We start from the raw sequence: 22,248 nt of genomic DNA, 5'->3' as shown, positions 1-22,248 counted from the left end.
GGGCGGCCTCTGACGGCCGGGGGCGGGGTTGGTGAATAGGGAAGTGGCGCAAGGTCCGGGATCGCTCCGCTGAATCCGCCCGCGCGTCGCCGCCGTCGCCGCCGCCCCCCATCCCGGCCCCCCCGGGTTCCCTCAGCCCAGCCCGGTCCAACCCGGTTCCCGGGAGGATGAAGTTCGTGTATAAAGAAGAGCATCCGTTCGAGAAGCGTCGCTCTGAGGGCGAGAAGATCCGAAAGAAATACCCGGACCGGGTGCCGGTGAGGACAGTAGCCAGGGCCGAGGGCGCGGGGCGCTGGCGCTGACGCCACAGCCTGGGCTTGAGTCCGAGACCCGCAGCGCGGGCATCAGGCTGCCAGCTGTGGCAGGGTTGGGAATGAGCCCGAAACTGCTGTCTGTGGGACTGGAGGTGAAAGGAGTGGGGTAGCATTAGAACTGGGGGGCTAGGGGATGTAGGCTTAAGGGGATGTAGGCGCGAGAGCTAGACCTTGGATTCGTGTAGGGCGTTTGACATTCCGAGCTTCACAGGGGGTGCTTGAGATTGAAGCTCTAGTCGGCCCAGACAAGACATGCCTGTTTGATTAAAATCATTGTTTGTTATGACGTCCTATTCAGGGATTCTGGAGGTTTAGGTGAGTTTGAGTCAGTGGGATCAGAATCCCTGCTCAGGACTGCGCCGCGTGTTCAGAGACAAAGAGAAATGAGTCTGGGGTAGGTAGGGATGCTAGGAATGTTGAGTTCTTGACAGGTGGAGCTGTGGGCCTGTATACCTAATGTCTCCTAATTTTCGTCTCTTTATCAGGTGATAGTAGAAAAGGCTCCCAAAGCTCGGATAGGAGACCTAGATAAAAAGAAATACCTGGTGCCTTCTGATCTCACAGGTGAGAACCTGACCCAGTAGCCAGGTTTGCTTCCTGGGGGGTGGGAATGTGGTCTCTGCTGGAGGAGGCTCCACATAGCAGCTGTTCTTTTGAAGGCGTTTGTGACCTCAGACTTTCTCAGACCTTGTTTCTTTGGCAGTTGGTCAGTTCTACTTCTTGATCCGGAAGCGAATTCATCTCCGAGCTGAGGATGCCTTGTTTTTCTTTGTCAACAATGTCATTCCACCCACCAGTGCCACGATGGGTCAGCTGTACCAGGTATAGTGTCTGGGAAGTAGTGGAGGCTTTGGAGAGGAGTTGGAAGCACTTGAGAGGCAGGAAGTTTTAAGTCAGCAGGTCTTGGACTAGTTGGCTTACTTAGCTCTCAGTTTTAAATTTGGCTTTAAAATCTCCTTATAGTTCTGGGTTGGGGATTTAGACAGGGCAGTGGGAGTAGAGAGAAAAGAGAACAGTGAGTTGGAGCAACTGTTGTGATCTGGACTTTCCCCAGGCCCCTCCCCATTTCGAGGCAGCAGAGAACAATGTGTGATTTTTATGCCCAGGACTGCTGCTAGGATAATACTGCTCAGCCGCTAGGGTCTGGAGCAAGTGAGAGGGAGAGTCAAAGCACTGGTTTTGGGGGTCTTCAAAAAGAATGTTTTTGGAAGAATGTGCCTGGGTGGTGGTTGGTTCAAGTAATTAAAGCCCAGGTGCCTGAGCACTGTCATTTTCTGCTTTCACCCCAGGAACACCATGAAGAAGACTTCTTTCTGTACATTGCCTACAGTGATGAAAGTGTCTATGGTCTGTGAAGCTGCTGCCCTTAAGGTCGGGGGTCCCATTCTTCAGACAGAGAGAGGTGGCCCACCTTCCTCGACCTGTCCTTCCTTGAGGCTCAAACACCACCTCCTTTCTTCAGGACCTACACTTCCTAATGTTTGAGACTCTCCTCCAGCCCTTCTTAAAACAAGGGTTAATGGGGGAGATGGCCTCCAGTACTCCTTTCCTTCCCTTTCTCTACCACCTTCCCACTCAGCTTTAGACTTCTTGATTGTCCATCTCTGTCACATCCAGTGGTCGTTTTGGTTTCTGTTTCCTTTCTAACTGCCCAGGGGGCTCAGGATCCCAACAATCCCTTATTTTCACTACCTTCTTTTTGGGGGGTAGATGGAAGGGACTGAATTGTGGCGGGGAAGGTAGGATACACATCAATAAAGAGGAAACCACCAAGCTGAACTGGATTTTGCTTTGTGTTGCTGCCCTCTGCCTTTTGTTCTCTACTCAATGGGGGAAAGGGAGGTTGGAGGGATAGTAATGTATTTTTATTTCTTCTCCTTATGTTGGGCTTTTCCTTGTGCAGAGAAAGTGTGCTTTTGTTGTGATGGATGGAATACTCTGAGTATCATTTCATGAAAGTTGTGTTATGTACCCGTGTATAGATAGGGGCTTGAGGTTAAAAAAAGTTGGTTTTCTACTGTGGGTTCCAGTGGAGAAAGTTTGAAAGTACCTGCTTTGGATATCCCATCCAAGTTTGTCATAACCTTTTGAATCAAGGAAGGGTTTTTTCCAAGTGTGGAGCTGGTAAAAGAACTCTGTCCTCAGGTATATGTCCCTTAGCCAGACTCTGTGCCGGCGTGCGGGTTCCAGTAGAGTGGAATACAAGTTAGGGAGAAGACTGGGAGGAGGGAGCCATTATTACCACGAGAACTTCATCTCCCAGCAGCCAAGTCTCCGTGTAGCCGGAAGTGGGGCGGTCCCCGGGTGGAAAAAGAAGCCGCAGAATGAGGCAGTATGGTGGCCGAGAGATCTAATCCCTTCTTCCCCTTCTTTCTTAGCCCCGCCCCGCCTACATTTCCCAGAAGTCTACGCGCACTCTTCCGCTTTCCCCTCTGCTCCCAATCTCCCCGCCACTCCCCGGGGGAGGAGAGCGGTTTAGTACGCCTGCGCCAACCCATGGTTTGCTGGGAACTGAAGTTCCGGAGGCGTATGAAGTCCCCTTTCCGTCTTCCCCCGACGGACCACAATCCCCTTGATGCACTGCGCGTCGGCGCCCGCGAAGGGAGGAGGGAGGGAGGAGGAGGGAGGAGAGGAGGAGGAGGAGGAGGAGGAGGAGGGAGCAGGCGGCCGGCGGCGCGGGGGGAGGGGGCCCGGTCCGGGAGTGCGGGAGGCAGTGGTAAAGGGAGGTGGCGGCAGCGGCTAGCGGACTCGAGTCACAACCAGGCCGAGGCAGACACCTCTGTGAAGCGAGGCAGTAGGAGCACCGAGCACCGGAGGCGGCACCGGGATCCCCGGCTCGGGGGAGGGGGGCGCCGGACCGGGAGGAGGGGAGGGGGCGATGCTGGAAGCCATGGCGGAGCCCAGTCCCGAAGGTGAGCTCTCGACCGGCACAGAGCCCTGAGCCGGCGGGGGGCGGGCGGGGAATCTATTGGCAAACTTGGAGGTCGAGCCCGGGAGCCCAGCGGGGGAGCGCGGGGAGGGGTCGGGGGCCTGCCCCTGGAGGTGGGAGAGCGACGAGTTGAGAGACCTTGGAGAAAGAGGAGTGGGAGACTGATCGGGGGGTAGCTGGAGATCAGACGCTGTATGTGGGGGGAGGGTGGGGGTAGTGGGAGCTGGAAACCCAAAGCTTCGGGGGTTAGGAACCGAAAGGGCCTCCGGTAGGTTTGGGCCCTGGAACTAGGAGGTTGGGGAAATCTGGGGGCCAGAGAGTTGTTGAGGAGGGAGGATGTAGGAGAGGATTGGGTGAGGAGTCTGGTAGTTCGCCGAGGTGGGGGAGTTTGTGGCGGTGGGGCCGGAGCTCCGGGTAGTTGCCGCCGGAGATAGCCCGTTGATTGTTGGTGGGGTGGGCAGATAGTTGTGGAGAGAAGAGGGGGCCTGGGTATTGTCTGTGGTAGAGGGACCTATACCGGGGGGGGGGGTAGTTGTGGGGCGAGGGAGCCGGAAAGCAGCGAGAGCTGGGTCGTTTGGGGGGCGATGGGGTGGGGAGGGGTGGGGGTTTAAGACCGGCGAGTTGCGCTGGCGGCGCGGGGTTGGGGGGGGGGGTTGGTCGGCGAGGGTTAGAGCCTGGGAGTTGCGGAGGGTGAGGGGGCAGCGGCGGCAGTAGCAGGGCTTGCTGGGGAGGAAGAGAGTAGCTGGATGGGGGGGCTAGAGTTTAGGGGTCTGTAGCCTAGTGACTTGGTGGTGAGTCCGGGGGCGGAGGGGGGGCGGCGGCCGGAGAGAGCGCAGAACTGGGCCCGGGGGCCCGGCGGGGAGCCCAGGAGCTCGAGACGGGGAGGGGCCAAAGCCCCGGATGGGGGCGGAGGGACGGCGAAATTGTGGGGAGCGCGGTATGGGGGGGCAGGTGGGGCCGCGTCCGGGTTAGAGCGCTCTGGTCTGTCCCGGCCGCGAAGTGGCGTTGGATGTGTGAGCCTGTGTGTGTTTGGGGGGGGTGAGGGGCGCGCCGGGCCTCGTGCTCGAGGAGAAGGGGCCGGAGGGCGGGGAGCGGTTCGGCGTGGTCATCCCGGACCCTGGGGGCCGGCGGGCGGCGTGTGCGGTCGAGGAGGGCCCGGGGCGGCGGAGCGCGGCGGGGTAGGAACTCTCGGCACTGGGCGCATGTGAAGGACAGGGGCAGGCGGCAGCCTGGGTAGGTCCGGGGAGCGGTATGGCGGGGTGGGGCGCCGAGAGAGCCGCGGAGCCCGGAGTCTAGAGAAACCGTGAGTTGGGGGGGGCGGGGCGCCAGGCCTCGGGTGGGGGGAAGGGGAGCGCTATAGGGAGGCCCGAGAGGGCGCCGCGCCCAGGCTCCGCCCCTCGCGGGGCGGAAGGGGGGGCAGGGGCGGGTCCCGCACAGCTGGGGGCCTGCTCGCCTCGCCGAGGGACCTGGAGGGGAGGGGGTTCACTTGAGGCCTCCAAGATCGAGAGGTGAGGTTTTCCACCGCCTCTTTGCCAGGGCCTTGACTCAGCTTTTATTGCTTTCACAGATCCACCTCCGACCCTTAAGCCGGAGACTCAGGTGAGGTTCACAGTTCCCTTGCAGCCCAGCATTTCTGCAGGACCCCTGCCCCTCTCCGCTCCCTGCCCCTCCTCGCTCCCTCTCCCGCCTCCCTTTTCCAGATTCCTCGCTCCAGGGACTATGCCTTCGGGAATGCCCTCGCTTAAACTCCAGGTGATACCTCTTTCCTTCCTTTCAGCCACCAGAGAAACGTCGGAGAACAATTGAGGATTTCAACAAATTCTGCAGTTTTGTCTTGGCTTATGCTGGTTACATCCCCCCAAGCAAAGAGGTAGGGTCAAGAGGACAACTGACTGGAGGGTGGTGTCCTAGGGCTGTAGATGGGCTGTTGAGCATGGGAGACTGCTACTTATTATATGCAAGACTAGGGAAAGGGAAATGCAGGGTGCGACTACCAGTATTTGGAGTGCGGGTGGGACTCACAGAGACGCGGCTTGCGCACGGTGAATGGTCTTGGGGTGCTCTTAACGGTGAATGGTCTTGGGGTGCTCTTAATGGAGGGTGCTTTTGGCACATTTTAGCAAGCTGAAAACGGTAACAAATGAGACTACGCAGAACGAGCTAAAGAAATTTCACTCTGCTCTGGGATATCCAGTGCTGTGAAGGCAGTGGGCATTGGGGAGGCGGCTGGAATTTGAGGTCAGAGGTAACATGGAAGAGTGTTCAGGATGAGATGCTTAAGGTAGCTGGGGTGGGGGGGGGATACGTTTTCTGAGTACGGCAGATGAGGCGGTTTGGGGAGGATATTTTGGTTTTTCAGCTGGGTTGGTAGTGGGGCTGAGACGGCACTGGGCCGCCCGCTGACCCTGGTCTCTTCTCCTCTTCAAGGAAAGCGACTGGCCAGCCTCTGGCTCCAGCTCTCCATTGCGAGGCGAGAGTGCGGCAGACAGCGATGGCTGGGACTCAGCTCCCTCAGATCTCAGAACCATCCAGACCTTTGTTAAGAAAGCAAAGTCATCCAAGAGAAGGGCGGCTCAAGCAGGTCCCACCCAGACCGGACCCCCAAGGTCCGCTTTCCCTCGTCTGCAGGCCCCTGACAGTGCCACCCTGCTTGAGAAGATGAAACTCAAGGATTCGCTCTTTGATCTAGATGGGCCCAAAATGGCATCTCCACTGTCCCCCACATCCCTGACACATGCCCCTCGGCCCCCTGCTGCTCTCACCCCGGTGCCCCTTTCCCAGGGGGACCTCTCCCAGCCTTCTCGAAAGAAGGACCGAAAGAACCGAAAGTTGGGGCCAGGAGGCGGGGCGGGCTTTGGGGTGCTTCGGAGGCCTCGGCCAGCCCCTGGGGATGGGGAGAAGAGGTCTCGAATCAAGAAGAGCAAGAAGCGGAAGTTGAAAAAGGCAGAGCGGGGAGATAGACTCCCACCTCCTGGGCCTCCCCGGGCACCTCCCAGTGATACAGACTCTGAAGAGGAGGAGGAAGAGGAGGAGGAGGAGGAGGAGGAAGAGATGGGAGCAATGGTAGTGGGGGAAGCCCCAGCCCCTGTGCTGCCAGCACCTCCTGAGGCTCCTAGGCCCCCTGCGCCAGTGCACCCGGAAGGAGCCCCTCCCGCTGACAGTGAAAGCAAGGAGGTGGGCAGCACTGAGACAAGCCAAGATGGAGATGCCAGCTCCAGCGAAGGCGAGATGCGGGTCATGGATGAGGACATCATGGTAGAATCAGGTGAGAAGTGGGGGGCCACCTCAGCAGCGCTATCGATGGGTTTGGGGGTGTTGTGGATCCCAGAGCCCAGGCAGAATACCAAACAAATCTTCTTTTCCCCAGGTGATGACTCATGGGATCTGATTACGTGTTACTGCCGAAAGCCCTTTGCGGGCCGGCCCATGATTGAGTGCAGCCTGTGTGGGACGTGGATCCACCTCTCCTGTGCGAAGATTAAGAAGACCAATGTCCCTGACTTCTTTTATTGCCAGAAATGCAAGGAACTGCGGCCAGAGGCCCGGCGGTTAGGGGGGCCTCCGAAGTCTGGAGAGCCCTGACATTTGCCATGTCTAGGCTGGAACTTCAAATGGCAACATGACTGGGAAACTGAGCCTCAGGGTCCTTGAGATATCCCCTGGAGCTTGGATGTCCCATTTCAAAGCCGAAATTTCCAAGGGAGACTGGTTTGGAAATGAGTCATGTTCCTGTCCTACCCTTCCTTCCCACGTTGTGGACTTGAACTTAGACCCATTGCAGTTGGTGGGAAGCTGGCTGGGTCCCTAGACACTTAAGTTCTGTCCCTTGGACCTGCCTGTGACCGATCACTTTCTGGGCAGGGTTGGAATTGGGATGGAATGGGACAGTTGTCTATAAAACTCTAGTGTAAATACAGCATTCCCCTCCCTCATCTTTCTCACTCCCCATTTATTCTACACCGGTTGTGTTTTTAATTTTGGACTTCCCCTTTTGAGCATGGAAGCTCAGAGGTGGGGTACCAGCCAGAGCTTGGCCGAGTGAGGAAGGAAAACAGAAAGGTGACGATTCTCTAACTCACCTTTTTTGTTTTTCATAATATCGGCCAGCTGTTTGTACAGACAGCCTGTGAGTTGTAAATAAAGCAGAGTGGGCTCTTTTGTGTTCATAGCCCTCGCTGACTGTCCTGCATGGGAGGGCGGCTTTGGAAAAGCTGGCTGGAGATGGGGCAGGCACCCACTTCTCTTTAAAAGTTCAAACTGAAAATGATCTGGCTCTACCCCTTCCCCCCCAACCCTACGGCCCCAGTTGGCTTTGCCCCATCTCACCCTTAGTGTAGGACCTTAGTGTAGGACACACACTTCCCACCGCCGCTTCCCACCCCATCCCCACTCTCATTTCCCAGGCGCACGCTCCCGCGGATGAGAGTTGCTTGGAGCGACCCCCGTCAGTGGACTAAAGCGGAATCAGTTGCCTGCCACCTGAGGGTGGAGGCCAGCAGAGCCAGGATAGCCAGGACGCGGGTGGGGACACCTTTGGGGGCAGGGTTGTGAGACGGTTGCTGAAGGCAGCAATCATGTGGCGGAGGCGCTGGGCAGTGTCTATGGTCACGTGATCCGGACAGAGTCATCACATGACGGGGGCGTTACGGGGAGCGGGGCGGGCCGGCCCGCGTCACGTGACATGGGGAGAGGTGGGCGGGGCGCTGGAGGGCGCTCGCGACATCGGCGGCGGTGGCGCGCGGCGGCGGCGGCGGTGGCCGCCGAGTCCGGGGCTTTGGGTCGCGTCCCACGGCCCGGCCCCCTCCCACCGCCGCCACCTCGCTGACCAGTGCCGCCTTCCCTTTTGCACCTTACTTGCGCCCAGGCGGTCCTGTCCTCGCTTGCGCGTCGCTTCGCAGGAGTGCGCAGGCGCGGCGGGGGCGCTCAGCCCCGTTGGGTGGGCGGCAGAGCCCGGGAGCGCGCGGGCGAGACCATGGCGGGCAGCGGAGCGGGGGGCGGTGGTGTCGGGGAGACGAAGGTGATTTACCACCTGGATGAAGAAGAAACTCCCTATCTGGTGAAGATCCCTGTCCCCGCCGAGCGCATAACCCTCGGCGATTTCAAGAGCGTCTTGCAGCGGCCCGCGGGCGCAAAGTACTTTTTTAAGTCTATGGATCAGGATTTCGGGTGAGCGCGAGGCCTAGACTAGGATCGATGGGGGCTGTGCTATTGTGGATTGGGCACTACCGAGGGTCACCGGTCTGTTCTGGGACATACAGCGATTTTCTGGGCTGTAGTGGAGCAGATTTTACTAGGCTGGTGTAGATTGGCCATCCCAGGACGGACAAGGTTATGCCTGGCCAGGTTGAGGCGCAAGAATCTGTAGGAGGACAGACTGGGCTCTATTAGACAAGATTAAAAGCGATTAGGCTATACTGGCATACAGTAGGGCGCACTGGTTTAATTTTGGATGTTCTGGACTGTGCTGAGCTGGATCGATCTTTCCTTGGTAGTCCAGTACATTGTGAGCAGTGCTGAGGCACAAAGGCTATGGTGGGGGTGTTGTGGAATCTGCCGGTGTAGATTGGGCTATAAAGGAGCAACTGAGGTGTTCTGTCCTATTACTAAGGCAGACAGGATTGTTTGGGGACGTTCTAGTCTGTGCTAATGCAGAGTGCTGTGTCCGGATGCAGTTATGATCTCTGCTGGGTTCTATTGATTGATCTTAGTTTCTTTGCGGCCTGGTTTTTATTGGGACACTCAAAACAGGGGCAGACAGGGCTGACTGGGTTTATGTTAGTACATAACATAGCGCAGACAGCTATATTGGGATATTCTGGTCTATATTGGTGCAGACAGCTGCATGTGGGGACATGCTAGGCTGCGCTAGAACAGATTGGGCTATCCTGAGGAAATTTGGGATAGTCTGGGCTGGACTGGGACTGTAAATAATGCAGAGTGAGCCCTTTGTGTGTATGTACTTTGAGATTGTGCCCTCTTGGTCCTCAGTCTCAGCTCTTAAAGGGATACTGGATTAAGCTGGGATACCCTGGGTTCTAGGAAAGCTGAGCGGACTGGGCTTGTCCTGGAAAGGTCGTTGGGTGTTAGGAAGGTGGTACTGCCTTGGAAGTTACCTTGGGTTTAAATCAAGGTTCTTTTTTTTATTCGTCAACACTGTAGCCTTGGGCAGTTTATTTAACTTTTGATCTTTGGTTGCATCTTTGAAATGGAGTCGGCTAGAGTAAAACGTTTACTATAGATGTATGGGGCAGGGGATGTTTTTGGTAAGCGGTCGTCATCGTTATTAGTATCAAATCTAATTCTTAAACCAGGCTGCAATGATGCAGAACAGAATCACTTGGCAGGCTGGTCTCTGTTGAGGCTGGATTGTGTTATGAATACACCCTTACGCTGAGGCAGATCGCTGATGACTGGACTGTGCTGTCACACTGATAGTAAATGGGATTAAAATGACAGCGATCTCAGCTCTTAGAACCACATTAGGCTAAAGGGTTCATCAGACTTAATGTCCTAATTTGTGGGTATGAGAGTCTGTTCAGGGCAAGTGTGCCTCCTAGTGATGTGTTTATTAGTGTCGTCAACAGATAGCTGTTAATGCTTAGGAAGGGTCAGGGGCTTTGCTGTGTGGCTGGGGACATGGTTTTGAACAAAACAGGCATTCATGATGTAATGATTTCATTAAAAAGGAGCAAGTCCAGTCCATCAAAGGAACCCATGGGAGGGATGACCCCCAGGGTTGGGTTTTGGAGGCTGTCCAGGGAACAGATTGCTTAGTGCAGTTTTGTGCCAGGTGAGGCTCAGGGGAATGGCAGTCTGGCTTCAGCTCTCCTTGGGAGCCTTCAGTCTAGTGAGGAAGCGCCATTCTTTGCTTTAACGGGTGCATTTGCCAAGGGGAAGGCAGCACATTTGGACATTGCTCTGGAAGTAAGTGAGAGAAAACGAAGGAGAGCATGAGTAAAGACTCAGATGAGGTCCAGTGCCTCTTTGGGGGAAGTTGTGCGAGCGGTCAGGTGAGAGTTGGGGGGAGGCTGCTCCTGAGGCTCCTGAGCTTAGGTGGGTATGTGGGGCACCTGGGGCAACCTTAAGGGAAGGTTTGAATCAGACGCTGGGAAATCTTTGGATCAGCACCGAGCCTCTGAGGATGAGCTGGGGCAGGAAGGAGTAATGAAGAAAGGGAATTGAGTTTGGAGATTTCCTGGGTGTAAGAGCAACATGTTTCCATGTAAGAAGAGAACTTGGACAGGGTGGTGGAGCATCAGCGCCCTTGAGCTGGGTGAAGATGGGGAGAAACTTTTTTTTTTTTTTTTTTTTTTGGTCTTTTTGCCTTTTCTAGGGCCGCTTCCTGTGGCATATGGAGGTTCCCAGGCTAGGGGTTCAGTTGGAGCTGTAGCCACCCGCCTACACCAGAGCCACAACAACGTGGGATCTGAGCCACGTCTGTGACCTACACCATAGCTCACAGCAATGCCGGATCCTTAACCCACGGAGCGAGGCCAGGGATCGAACCCGCCACCTCATGGTTCCTAGTCGGATTCATTAGCCACTGAGCCACGACGGGAACTCCAATGGGGAGAAACTTTGAATGTGGGTGGGAATGGGACGCCAGTGCAGTCACACCGACCTTTCTCTTGTCTCTTGGCAGGGTGGTGAAGGAAGAGATTTCCGACGACAATGCCCGCCTTCCCTGCTTCAACGGAAGGGTGGTATCCTGGGTAAGGGGCCCTGGCTCTGAGGCTCAGTCCCTCAGGCACTGCCAAGCTCCTCCAAGGCTCAGCCTGTGCCTGCCCGCTCTCGGGTGCTGGAAGTGCTGGCTCTTTGCCTGCGTACCTGTTTGGAGAGCCAGCCAGTGGAACCCCTCCGCCTTCTCCTTCTGGAGCCTCTAGGGCTTACTACTTTTTTGTGCTTTTCTCCAGGCTCGCTCAGGCGCTGTCTCCTTTTCTAGTCTTTTCTCTTAATTCCATCTCCTATGCCTCACTTCCCCATTGAGCCTTTTTTTTTTTTTTTTTAATCACTTGCACGGTTCTAGCTGGTGTCATCAGATAACCCCCAGCCTGAGATGGCCCCCCCGGCCCATGAACCTCGGACAGACCTGGCACCTCCACCCCCACCGTTACCGCCTTTGCCTCCAGAGAGGACCAGTGGCATTGGGGACTCCAGGCCTCCATCCTTCCAGTGAGTCCTTGGGGTTCTTGAGTCGGGGGTGTGCGGGGGTGGGGTGGGGTGGTGGAATACAAGCCCCCGGGAGGGGAAGCCGAGGCCTCAGAGCCCTGTCCCGCTGATGTGGGTGGGAAACCCTGTCTGCCCGTCTAGCCCTAACGTGTCCAGCAGCCGGGAGAATCTGGAGCCCGAAACGGAAACAGAGTCAGTTGTATCTCTGAGGCGGGAGCGGCCTCGCAGGCGAGACAGCAGTGAGCACGGCGGTGAGGGGGCCAGGCCCGCAGGCTGCCCGGCCTGGCAGCTGGGGAGGGTTGGCTCAGCCCCGGGGCCCCGAGGGCAGGCGCGGAGCACGCCAGGCCTGCCGCCTGAGCTTCCCGGTCCTCCGCAGCTGGGGGCCACAGGCCCAGCGGCCCCTCGCGGCTGGAGCGCCACCTGGCTGGGTACGAGAGCTCCTCCACCCTCCTGACCAGCGAGCTGGAGAGCACCAGCCTGGGGGACTCGGACGAGGACGACACCTTGAGCAGGTAGGGCTCCCAGCCCTCCCCGGGGCCGCCCGCCGGCCTGCCCGTTCCTTCGGTCCCGTGCCCGTCCCTTCGGTCCCGTGACCGCCACCTGGCGGGCTCCTCGCCCGACCCCCCCCCGCCCCCCGGCAGGTTCAGCAGCTCCACGGAGCAGAGCAGCGCCTCCCGCCTCCTCAAGCGGCACCGGCGGCGGCGGAAGCAGCGGCCCCCCCGCCTGGAGAGGGTGAGGGGCTTCTCGGGGGAAGTCGGGGCACAGGCGTTGGCTTAGGGGGTCCCCGGGCCTGTCGCGGTGGGTGGTGGAAGGCAGTCCAGCTCCTTCCCCCTTCCCCCCGCTGCAGACCTCGTCCTTCAGCAGCGTCACTGACTCCACCATGTCTCTCAACATCATCACCGTCACGCTCAACATGGGTACGAAGGGGGGGGCCTGGGGGTGGGGGGGCGCCCGCTGGGAGGTTGGGGGCTCCCCCCACCCCGTCGTCACCTGGTCTCCGTTCACAGAGAAGTACAACTTCCTGGGCATCTCCATCGTGGGCCAAAGCAACGAGCGGGGAGATGGTGGCATCTACATCGGCTCCATCATGAAGGGGGGCGCTGTGGCCGCCGACGGGCGCATTGAGCCCGGGGACATGCTTTTGCAGGTGGGCTGCACGGCGGCAGTGGCGGAGGCGGCGGGCAGTGGGCCTCTCGCCCCTTCTGCCCGGGCCCGAGCCCCTCCCCCGCTTCTGATCACTGCCCTCCCTGCAGGTGAACGACATGAACTTCGAGAACATGAGCAACGATGACGCGGTGCGGGTGCTGAGGGACATCGTGCACAAGCCCGGGTGAGCCTCCGAGCTGGCCCTGGGTCCTCAGCCCCCTTTCTCTGCGTTTTTCTCTCTTATCATTTTAAAAAGTGGTGAAGTGTAAGGCCGTCAGAAAATCCCTAAAGAGGGAGTTTCCAAGGGGCCTAGTGGGTTGAGGATCCCGTGTTGTCACAGCTGTGGCCCAGGGTCGATCCCTGGCCCAGGAACTTCCGCATGCCATGGGCCCAGCCAAAAACACAACCAAACAAAAAAAGTACATCAGGTGTCACGCACGTAACGAGTGGTTGTGGCGTGGAGGGGCGCCGTGTCTCTACCACCTAGGTCGTGAGCTAGAAGCTGCCGACACCCGCAGAGCCCCGAAGTGTCCCTTCCCGCTCCCTCCCTCCTCCCACCCAAGAGGTGACTGCACTCCTGATTCGTTGGTCGTCACCAGAGCAGCAGGACACAGCAAAGCTTCAGTTTGCTTGGTCGTTGCACTGCCCTTGCACGTACCTTTCAACAGCACAGTTTAGTTGTCCCTGTTCTGGGACTTGCTCTGAGCGGGACCGGGTCTCTTGAATTACTCAGCGGTACAATTTTTAGAGGTGCCCACGGCAGTGAGTCACCCGCATTGGGGAGCCTTCCCCGCTCAACCCTCTGGCCCGGCGGTGTCTGCCGCGTCTCTTTCCCTCTTTCTGTCTCGCACCCGTTCCAGGCCTCCTGCTTCCTGAGGCCTCTCCCCTCGTGCTCGCTTGACTGAGCCTCCTCTTGCCCGCAGCCCCATCGTGCTGACCGTGGCCAAGTGCTGGGACCCCTCTCCCCAGGCCTATTTCACTCTGCCACGAAGTGAGTGCTGCCCAGGAGGCCTGCAGCGGGAGGACAGGGTGGATGCCACGGGGAGTGGGTGGCTGGGGGGTGTGGGGGGGTGTCAGTCCACAGTGGGACAGGCGTTGTGAGCCAGGGAGGGCCAGGGCCGGCCCGCCGGGACCTGGACGTGATTGTCTGGGTGGCCTTCTCCAACCCAGATGAGCCCATCCAGCCGATCGACCCTGCCGCCTGGGTCTCACACTCTGCTGCGCTGACCGGCACCTTCCCAGCCTATCCGGGCTCCTCGTCCATGAGCACCATCACGTCTGGGTCCTCTCTTCCTGACGGTGCGCCCCCGGTACCCCTACCCCCCACCCCGGCACGGTGTGACCCCACTGTTCCCTGGGAGTGGGCCGTGCCTCTGAGTTCCCCGTCTCCCCTCTGCCAGGCTGTGAGGGCCGGGGCCTCTCCATCCATACGGACATGGCATCTGTGACCAAGGCCATGGCAGCTCCCGAGTCTGGACTGGAAGTTCGAGACCGCATGTGGCTCAAGATCACCATCCCTAATGCCTTTCTGGGTATGGCTGGGCCCTGGGCAGGTGGCGTCGCGGGGACGAGGAGAAGGAAGAGGTGGCCAAGGCTGGGGAGGGCCCAGGCCCGGGGCAGGCAGGGGCTGAGGAGGAGATCCTGAGGCCTCTCTGCCCTGGGCCATGCAGGCTCAGACGTGGTCGACTGGCTCTACCATCACGTGGAGGGCTTTCCGGAGCGGCGCGAGGCCCGGAAGTACGCCAGCGGGCTGCTCAAGGCGGGCCTCATCCGGCACACGGTGAACAAGATCACCTTCTCCGAGCAGTGCTATTACGTCTTCGGAGACCTCAGCGGCGGCTGTGAGAGTTGTGAGTGTCCCTGCCCTGGCCCAGCGAGCGTGGCTCTGGCTGCCTCATCCTGCCTCTCCGACCCCAGAAACCAGCTGGGGCCACCAGGGCTCAGAGCAGTGCACCTCCTGCCCTGGCTGCTGACGCTCCTGGGGGCCGGCGTCCACCCGCGTTCTGTGGACAAGCTGAGTTTTGTCTGCCTGCTGGGGGCGGGGTGTGTGTGGAGCTTTTCCTGAGTCTCATGAAAGCATGGGGACTTGGGAGTTCCTGTCATGGCTCAGTGGTTAACGAATCCGACTGGGAACCATGAGGTTGCGGGTTCGATCCCTGGCCTTGCTCAGTGGGTTAAGGACCTAGTGTGGCCGTGAGCTGTGGTGTAGGTTGCAGACGCGGCTTGGATCTGGCGTGGCTGTGGCTGTGGTGTAGGCCGGTGGCTACAGCTCCGATTGGACCCCTAGCCTGGGAACCTCCATGTGTCGCGGGAGCAGCCCTAGAAAAGGCAGAAAGACAGAAAAAAAAAAAAAAAAAAAAAGCATGTAGGACTTGCACTGGGCCTCGATGGCTGTGGCAGGGGGGCAATTCCCTGTCAGAAGCCCTCGGGAGTTTTGTGTATGTTTGGCCACACATCTAGAAGTTCCGGGGCCAGGGGTCGAACCCAAGGCGTGGCAGAGGCTGGATCCTTAACTCATTGCACCACCAGAGCACTCCCTAGACATCCTCATTTTAACCCGCGACATGGATGGTTGTGGGGTAATGGCTTCTGGTTCCTCTTCATTCGATGTCTTGGGGTCTTGGCTTCTCAAAGCAGCGAGTCTCATCCTCTGCCTTTGGCTCCCAGACCTGGTCAACCTGTCGCTGAACGACAACGATGGCTCCAGTGGTGCCTCGGATCAGGACACCTTGGCTCCTCTGCCTGGGGCCACCCCCTGGCCCCTGCTGCCCACCTTCTCCTATCAGTACCCCGCCCCGCACCCGTACAGTCCCCAGCCCCCACCCTACCACGAGCTCTCGTCCTACACCTACGGCGGAGGCAGCGCCAGCAGTCAGCACAGCGAGGGTAAGTTGCCGCCGGGGTCCAGAGGTGCGGGCGCAGGTGACCGGGGAGGCCGAGGGACCCTGGGCGAGGGCTCAGTTGCTCCATCCCCCTCTCGCCCCCACAGGGAGCCGGAGCAGCGGGTCCACACGAAGCGATGGGGGGGCAGGGCGCACGGGGAGGCCTGAGGATCGGGCCCCTGAGTCCAAATCCGGCAGCGGCAGTGAGTCCGAGCCCTCCACCCGGGGCGGCAGCCTTCGGCGGGGCGGGGAATCCGGGGGGACTGGTGATGGGGGCCCTCCGCCTTCCAGGGGCTCATCAGGAGGCGCTCCCAATGTCCGAGGCCACCCGGGGCTGCACCCCTACGGCCCACCCCCTGGCGTGGCCCTCCCGTATAACCCCATGATGGTGGTCATGGTGCCGCCCCCCCCGCCCCCCGTCCCCCCAGCAGTGCAGCCTCCAGGGGCCCCTCCAGTCAGAGACCTGGGCTCCGTGCCCCCAGAGCTGACGGCCAGCCGCCAAAGCTTCCACATGGCCATGGGCAACCCCAGTGAGTTCTTTGTGGATGTTATGTAGGGCCCCAGGTGGGGCGGGGTTCGATCTCCGGCCTGGACCTGGCCGGCCTCGGTGCTCCCTCCTGTGATTGGGTGTCTTGTGGGTCGTGTGTGCTCGGTACTCCTCTGGTGCCCGGGCTCAGCCCGGTCCTGCGGGCTGCCGCCTGCTGGGAGGCTGCTGCCACTGTGACTCTACCAGCAGTGCCTGGTTCCTCCCCTTCCCTCAGGGGGCAGCAGGGACATTTGGTTATTTTTAGCTTTAATGTTTTTTGTAAGCCTTTTGGGGGGGCTGAAATAGACTTTCTTACATTTTTGGACTATTTTTTTAGTAGACATCTTCTCTTTTATATGAAGAATTTGTACCTCCTCTTAGGCCCCTTCTTCTAAGCCCAAAATGTGACCTCCTACTCCGTGCACCCCGTCAGTGGTCCCGCGCAGGGTGGGGGGGTGGCGGTCAGCGGTACCCTGGGAACTGGAAGGGGCTCGGTTACCCTAGACAGCAGAGGAAGCTGGGGTATTGGGTATTTGGGGGCCGTGTAGCTGCTTTTGTTAACTTTATTTATTTTAGTCATTTGTATAAAACACCAAATAAAGCAATAGGGGAAAACTCCCCACGCCTCTGGCTCCTTTTTTTGGGAGGGAGGCAGGCGAGGGAGAGGATGGACAGACGGCAGCAGAGCAGGACCTGAGAGAGACTTTTTATTTGGGAGGCAGTAAGCACGCCCTCCGAGAGCAGGCACCGTTCTGAGCCGAGGCCCCTTTGAAGGCAGAACCGGGACGGGCAGGAAAGGGGCCTGGGCTTTGGCTTGAGAGAAGGCACATTCTGGGCCAGGCTCTGGTCGGGAGTATTCAGACGCCAAGGGGGTTGCTGGTGACCACGCCACCCCGCTCTATCAAGGCCTTGGAGATGCTTTTGAAGTTACGGAAGAGCTCCTGCTGCTGCGGGTCAGACTGCAGAGCAGCCATGTTCTCCCGGATCCGGGCTGCAGCCTGGGGAGGGGACGGAGGGCGGGGTTCAGGCCTGTGCCTTGAGCAGCCCCCCACCCCCAGGCTTGGGAACCTGGGGACTCACCTCGATGCACCAGCTGTCGCAGAGCATTTTCTCGTGCTGGGCTGTGGACTGGCCCTCACTCAGGGACCTGGAGGCCCTGATGGGAAGCGGGAGACGGAGAGTCTGGGCTATGACCCTGGCCCGGGGCCCCCCTGCAGCTCGCGCCTCCCACGCCGCCGCCGCCTCACCTGGACAGAACCACCACCATGGCGTAGAGGTCAATGGCACTATCTGCCAGGCGCTGCAGCACGAACTGTTCATCTGTCAGGTAGATGGCATCGGGTGGGTGGGGGGGCGTTGGTGGAGGGAGAGGGAAAGGAGCAGGGGTGGGGAGGTGGGGGGGGCTCACTCACTGACAATATCCTTCTTGTGTTTTATCAGCTTCACCTCCACCACGGTGGCAAACTGCTCCAGAGCCTGCACTGCCTGAGGAGGTGGGGAAGGTGCCCGGGGCTCAGAGCAGGGCCCACCTCCGCAGCCCTTGACGCCGGATGCAGGCTGTCCCCTGACCTTGACTAGACTGACTTACCAGCTGGCCGCTCCGACTCAGTTCTGGGTGGATGATGCCGCTGAGACTCAGGCCACTGCCCAGCCCTGCCCGCCTTAGAGGAAGCAGCAGGGGGACGGGTTAGTTGCCATCCTCGGCCCCGCCCCGGCCCCAAGCGCAGCCCCAAGCTTACCGCCTCAGCTGTTTGCTGGCCTCTCCCAGCAGGAGGCCGGCATTCCCAAAAGGATTCTTGAGAGCATTGCCCAGCCCAGAGAGTTCCTTTCCTTTGTCCTGTGGGGAAGGAGGGTCCCACAGTCTGGACTCTGTCCTCCCGCCCTCCTCCCCCCAGTTCTGTTCCTTCTCACCATACAGCCTTGCAGAGCCACAAAGAGCCGGAGAATGTCATTCGTCCCCTCAAAGATCCGGAAGATGCGCAGGTCTCGGAGCACACGCTCTACCCCGGGCTCCTACCACGGGGGAGGACAGATCTTAGGGCCCCGCAGGGAGGCGGCTGCCTGCTCCTCCCGGCCCGCTGCACCCCCCAGCAGAGAAGCTTCCTGTACCTTCATGAAGCCCATGCCCCCCATGACTTGGATGCACTCATCTGTCACCTTCCAGGCTGCCTCCTAGGGACAAAGAAGCACCTACGGTTGGCTTGGGAGCCAGGCTCCTGAACCCAGCTCTCCCTCCTCGCAGGCCTGGGACCTCACCGAGCCAAAGATCTTGCTGATGGCGGCCTCTATCTGGAAGTCCGTGGATCCCTGGTCCATGTTGGCGCTCACCATGTAGGCCATGGACTGAGGTCGGGACGTGCGAGGGGAAATGGAACAGGGCTGCGTCAGACTCACCCTGACCTCCCAGATCTGCCCTGGCTCCCTGCGGCCCTGCCTTCGCTTTCCGACACCACGTGTCAGGCCCTTCGAGACATTCGGTCCCCTGGTCAGTGCATCAGGGGCTGGCAGGCATTTGACTTCTTAAAGGGGGTGAAGAGATAAGGGTGGGGGGCATGCCATAAACACCGGTACCTCTGGGAGCACCTCGGGGGAACGTCAACGCTCTCCCGGTCCTGCAGGCGCTGAGCTGACTATGCCTCCCCGCATCCCCTAGGGCATTGGTGTGAAGCTGGAGACCCACTGCCCCAGGTGCTGCTGGGGGTTGTAGTCTGACCCGACTGAGAAGAAGGCCGCAGGGCTCCGGGGACAGGGGGTGGCCCTCACCTCAGTCACATACTGCAGCATAGCCATCCGGGCAAGCTTCTCCTGGATCACCCCAAAGTTGTGAATTTTCTCCCCGAACTGGGTACGATTAGCAGCATGATTCACCTGGAAGAGGGCATGTTTGTTCCACTCGGTCTCAGCCTCCTGCTTCTGGGAACGGGGCTGCGCTGCACTGGGAGGGATGGGCTCTGGCCACAGCCAAGGGTTCGGCCCAGGCTGGGCAGAGACTAAGAGTTCAAGTCTGGGGCTGCTGGCAGGGGAGGGGTCTCTGGTAGAGGGAGGGCCTGCAAGAGAGCAGGGACACGGAAAGGGGGACAGTGTGACTTAGATCCAGGCTGGCTGGGGGCTTGGGCCAGGTACTCACCGCCTTGGCAATGATGGCCTTCATGGTGCCGGCCATGGCCGCGGCCATGCCAAACCTTCCATTGTTGAGAATGTGCATGGCGACCTTGAAGCCGCCCCCGACCTCGCCCAGCACGTTCTCTGTGGGCACTTGCACTTCGTCAAAGTACACCTCCGCCGTGTTTGAGGCCTTGATGCCCATCTTCTTCTCGGGGGGCCCGCTGTGATGGGCAGGGAGGAGACGGAGAGGTGTGTGTGCCACTGGGGGAGGGAGCTGGCCCGTAAGGCACCGAGGCCAGTCCCCGGCACACCCAGAGAGCTGAGGAAGCCTGGCTCTCACTTGGCGCCCCGTGTTAGGCTTATTGGCTACTGGAGCCAGACTTTAGGTCAGTTCCTTACATATCAGGTCCAGAGGCTCTGGCTTTTGCACAGGTATCCCCCCCAGGCCCCGTGACCTGTGACAGGCATCTGCCCTGGAGCTCGGTACTGTCCCCTCCCCAGCCACTCACTGGGTGACACCTCCAAAGCCCCTCTCCACCAGGAAAGCTGTGATCTTCTCCTTCACGGCCCCTGTGGCTGGGTCTGTAACTGGTGTCTTGGCAAAGACCGTGAAGAGATCGGCCAGGCCTCCATTACTGCGGAAAAACGAGAGACAGTCAGGGCCCGGAGGACGGAGCACTGGGGCCCTGGAAAAGCGGGAAAGAGGGAGAAAGGGGAGGAGGAAGAGTGCCTGATCCAAATCTTGCTTCCATTGAGAGTGTAGTATTTTCCACAGGGGCTGGGCACAGCTGAGCTGCGGATGGAGGCTGCATCCGACCCACTGGAGGGCTCAGTTAGACAGAACGCAGCCATGACCTCCCCTGTTGGAGAGAGAACTCCTTTACACTGGGTTTTTCTGGGCAAGAAAAGCCTCACAGTGCCACCCTCACCCCTGGCATTCGCTCTAAACACTCTGGCGATAGATATACAGTGTTTTCACATTGCTTTGCCAGCACGCTGCGATTGATGCCTTCCCAGCATCTACCCCCGGGGCAGGAACCCAGCTACCACCAGCCTGATTTGTGCCAAGCCCAGGACACTCCCAATCCCTGCGTCTCCTGAGGCTGCCTCACCTGATGCCACTTTGGGGAGGTATTTTTCTTTCTGGGCCTTTGTGCCGAAAAGCAGGATGCCTTTGAAACCAATGCTCTGATGGGCCCCCAGGACGATGCCCACGCCGAGGTCGTGCATTCCGACAATCTCCACCAAGCGGGCGTACTGCCGGGGAGACAGGCAGCTGGGGCTCAAACTCGCTATGTGGGGCACTGCCCTTGGCAGGAGAGCAGGGGCAGCAGGACAGGGCCTGACCTGGACATCCCCACAAAGTGAGTGGACAGAGGAGGTGGGACCATGGCAGAGGACTGGCGGGGCTGCTCCAGGTTTTGATGGGAGGGAGGTTTCCTACCCTATGGTCGGGTGGTCCCCACCAGAGCTTCATGAGGGCCTGGGAACCTGGGTGAGGTCCCCGGCCTTCAGGGACCGCATGTAGCCGGATGTTAAGAGTCAACATTCCACAGGCCCCCAGGGGGCAAGAAAGGAGTGGACCAGAACACACTGGAGGTGACGGAAGGGGCGCCCTCACCTGAGTGTTGCAGAGGCCCACGCCACCCAGCTCACTGGGCACTTGCAGACCAAAGGCCCCCAGCTCCTTGAGGCCCTGCATAGTGGTCTCCTCCACTCGCTCCAGCATGTCATTCTTGGCAGGATCGTTCACCTCCTGGAGAAGACAGGGCCCTACGTCCAGGCTCGTCCAATCAGACTCCTTAACCTCCCTCCCACTCCATCAGGGACCAAGCCCTCTACTCCTCAGGCTGGCATCGCTCACCTCAAAGAAACGGGACACGGGCCCCACCAGCTCTTGGAGAACCTGTGTTTGGTCCTCGTTGAGCACTGCGGGGGATGAGGGTGTCAAGAGGGATGGACAGGTCAGACAAGGCCAGGCCAGGGCCCCCGCCCGGCTGCGACACCCAATTCCTTACCAGACGGATATGGAAACACCTGATCCGTGGTGAGCTGGCCTTTGAACATGCCCACAGCAAAGGATTTGGATTCCTATGCAAGAAGAAGGAGGTTTCACGAGGCGGCACGGGCTGGGTCTGCCTCCGCTTAACTCCTCCCAGGCTCGAGGCCACATACCGTCTGGATCCTTTTTTCTCTGGTCGAAGCCTCAGAGGAGAGGGCATCAGGCTTGGTCTTGGGATTCCGAAGCGCCAAAGAAAGCAAAGGGTTAGAGCTGGCTGTTAGGGGAGGGCGCAGCCTTTCCCCTAGTTTCCATCCTAGGGCACCTTGTCTGCCCTTTCCCCTACTTTCTGCGCCGGGGCAGCCAGTCGGCAGGTGACTGGGACCCAGAGGGAGACCCCTGTTGGCGGTCGGAGGTGGGAGCCAGCCGAGGCCAACTGCCGCTCTCACCGCCCCCATTCCCCCCGAAAGCTGCCGTCCCTTACCTGGGCGGCCCCATGGGCATAGGGACGCCAGGCAGGGCCGGGCCGGGGCTGCTCCGGGAGCGCAGAGAGTCTCGAGCTGTGGGAAGTAGGGGTTCAGGGCTGGCCCGGTCCCCGGGCCCGCTGCCCCTGTTCCTCCTGTCGTACACACACCTTACGCCCCCCAACCTCAGCAGCTGCCGCCCCACGTTCGGGGTCATCTTCGCCGCCTGCATTTCCGAACCCGCGACGGCCGCCGCTGCCCTGAGCGCTGTGACCTAGCGCTCCTGCCAGATCTGCCAAAGTCTGGGACCCGCGCCCTGACTCATCCTCCACAATGCACCGGGAGGCGGGGGGGCGGGGCTTCCGGGCGCCGAGGGCACGCTGGGAGCTGTAGTTCCGGGGCGCCACCCAGCACCTGCATGCTGGATGACCTAGGGTCATCCCCAGACGTCCCTTATCTACCCAGACTCCTTCATCTCGCCTGTCCGAACTAGAGTGTCGCCCTAAAAAGGGGTGATGCGATAGGCTGAGAGAGAAATTTAGGAGACTGCAGCCAGAGGGAGGGAGGGTAGAATGACGGGAGGACTTTCCAGGTGGAATTAGAAGGGAGAGGTGAGAAGAGAGAAGCCTAAGATAGAGGCCAGAGGCAGGGGCGTGGAAAGACGACTCTTTGCGGTGTCTCATCAAATTGGTCTCTACCGACACGGAAGGGAGT

At 59.5% G+C, this 22,248-nt stretch overlaps 4 protein-coding genes and 1 non-coding gene across 15 annotated transcripts; 4 read left to right on the top strand and 1 right to left on the bottom strand.

Moving 5' to 3' along the window:
- The first annotated feature begins 61 nt into the window (after positions 1-61).
- Positions 62-2,098, top strand: GABARAP (GABA type A receptor-associated protein). The gene is given in 4 exon segments (NM_001190288.1): positions 62-257; positions 800-878; positions 1,018-1,136; positions 1,604-2,098. Coding segments are annotated over 4 exon segments (354 nt in total). The 5' UTR covers positions 62-167; the 3' UTR covers positions 1,670-2,098.
- Positions 2,099-3,016: 918 nt separating this feature from the next.
- PHF23 (PHD finger protein 23) lies at positions 3,017-7,411 on the top strand. Of its 6 annotated transcripts, none has more exon segments than NM_001244314.1 (5): positions 3,017-3,226; positions 4,811-4,842; positions 5,021-5,113; positions 5,671-6,508; positions 6,611-7,411. In NM_001244314.1, coding segments are annotated over 5 exon segments (1,212 nt in total). In that variant the 5' UTR covers positions 3,017-3,192; the 3' UTR covers positions 6,826-7,411.
- A 538-nt stretch (positions 7,412-7,949) lies between these two features.
- DVL2 (dishevelled segment polarity protein 2) lies at positions 7,950-16,663 on the top strand. 6 transcript variants are annotated; one of them, XM_084985886.1, is made up of 16 exons: positions 7,950-8,409; positions 10,886-10,955; positions 11,270-11,415; positions 11,554-11,651; positions 11,789-11,924; positions 12,054-12,144; positions 12,260-12,329; positions 12,420-12,559; positions 12,666-12,742; positions 13,482-13,549; positions 13,729-13,857; positions 13,959-14,090; positions 14,229-14,408; positions 15,226-15,444; positions 15,548-15,837; positions 16,433-16,663. In XM_084985886.1, the coding sequence occupies exons 1-16, from the start codon at positions 8,216-8,218 to the stop codon at positions 16,661-16,663; spliced, it is 2,271 nt and encodes a 756-aa protein (XP_084842012.1). In that variant the 5' UTR covers positions 7,950-8,215. The 6 variants fall into 6 exon arrangements, with proteins under 6 accessions (XP_084842012.1, XP_084842011.1, XP_084842016.1 ...); XM_084985885.1 differs by having other exon boundaries at positions 11,554-11,663; XM_084985888.1 differs by lacking the exon at positions 7,950-8,409 and adding an exon at positions 8,425-10,167.
- ACADVL (acyl-CoA dehydrogenase very long chain) lies at positions 16,661-21,869 on the bottom strand. Its single transcript, XM_003131943.6, has 20 exons — positions 21,705-21,869; positions 21,555-21,630; positions 21,247-21,303; positions 21,090-21,162; positions 20,936-21,000; positions 20,693-20,827; positions 20,184-20,328; positions 19,802-19,931; positions 19,581-19,706; positions 19,094-19,292; positions 18,730-18,834; positions 18,223-18,309; positions 18,076-18,138; positions 17,878-17,979; positions 17,706-17,803; positions 17,555-17,627; positions 17,379-17,451; positions 17,214-17,286; positions 17,047-17,122; positions 16,661-16,964 (listed from the first exon to the last, which is right to left on the bottom strand). The coding sequence occupies exons 1-20, from the start codon at positions 21,764-21,766 to the stop codon at positions 16,824-16,826; spliced, it is 1,959 nt and encodes a 652-aa protein (XP_003131991.2). The 5' UTR covers positions 21,767-21,869; the 3' UTR covers positions 16,661-16,823.
- On the top strand, positions 18,597-18,676 carry MIR324 (microRNA mir-324). Its single transcript, NR_038574.1, has one exon. It is a non-coding gene; the product is annotated as a microRNA mir-324 (primary transcript).
- Positions 21,870-22,248: the final 379 nt, after the last annotated feature.

The sequence above is a fragment of the Sus scrofa genome, chromosome 12, assembly GCF_054392235.1.
Source record: "Sus scrofa isolate SSC_HxYL_T2T_F1_AM1 chromosome 12, Sscrofa_HxYL_maternal_Yorkshire_Landrace_v2.0, whole genome shotgun sequence".
NCBI lineage: Eukaryota > Metazoa > Chordata > Mammalia > Artiodactyla > Suidae > Sus > Sus scrofa.
Note: the sequence above shows the minus strand (reverse complement) of the source record. Positions and strands in the feature narration are given on the sequence as shown.

Excerpts from the sequence above, each read along its gene's own strand:
- PHF23 (XM_021066153.2), top strand. Across the intron at positions 4,843-5,020 it reads CCCTTAAGCCGGAGACTCAG|CCACCAGAGAAACGTCGGAG; the intron begins GTGAGGTTCACA and ends CCTTCCTTTCAG. Across the intron at positions 5,114-5,670 it reads ACATCCCCCCAAGCAAAGAG|GAAAGCGACTGGCCAGCCTC; the intron begins GTAGGGTCAAGA and ends CTCCTCTTCAAG.
- ACADVL (XM_003131943.6), bottom strand. The coding sequence starts at position 21,766 with ATGCAGGCGGCGAAGATGACCCCGAACGTGGGGCGGCAGCTGCTGAGG. Across the intron at positions 21,163-21,246 it reads GAGAAAAAAGGATCCAGACG|GAATCCAAATCCTTTGCTGT; the intron begins GTATGTGGCCTC and ends CTTCTTGCATAG. Across the intron at positions 21,001-21,089 it reads GGTGTTTCCATATCCGTCTG|TGCTCAACGAGGACCAAACA; the intron begins GTAAGGAATTGG and ends CATCCCCCGCAG.
- DVL2 (XM_084985885.1), top strand. The coding sequence starts at position 8,216 with ATGGCGGGCAGCGGAGCGGGGGGCGGTGGTGTCGGGGAGACGAAGGTG. Across the intron at positions 8,410-10,885 it reads TCTATGGATCAGGATTTCGG|GGTGGTGAAGGAAGAGATTT; the intron begins GTGAGCGCGAGG and ends GTCTCTTGGCAG. Across the intron at positions 13,550-13,728 it reads CTATTTCACTCTGCCACGAA|ATGAGCCCATCCAGCCGATC; the intron begins GTGAGTGCTGCC and ends TCTCCAACCCAG.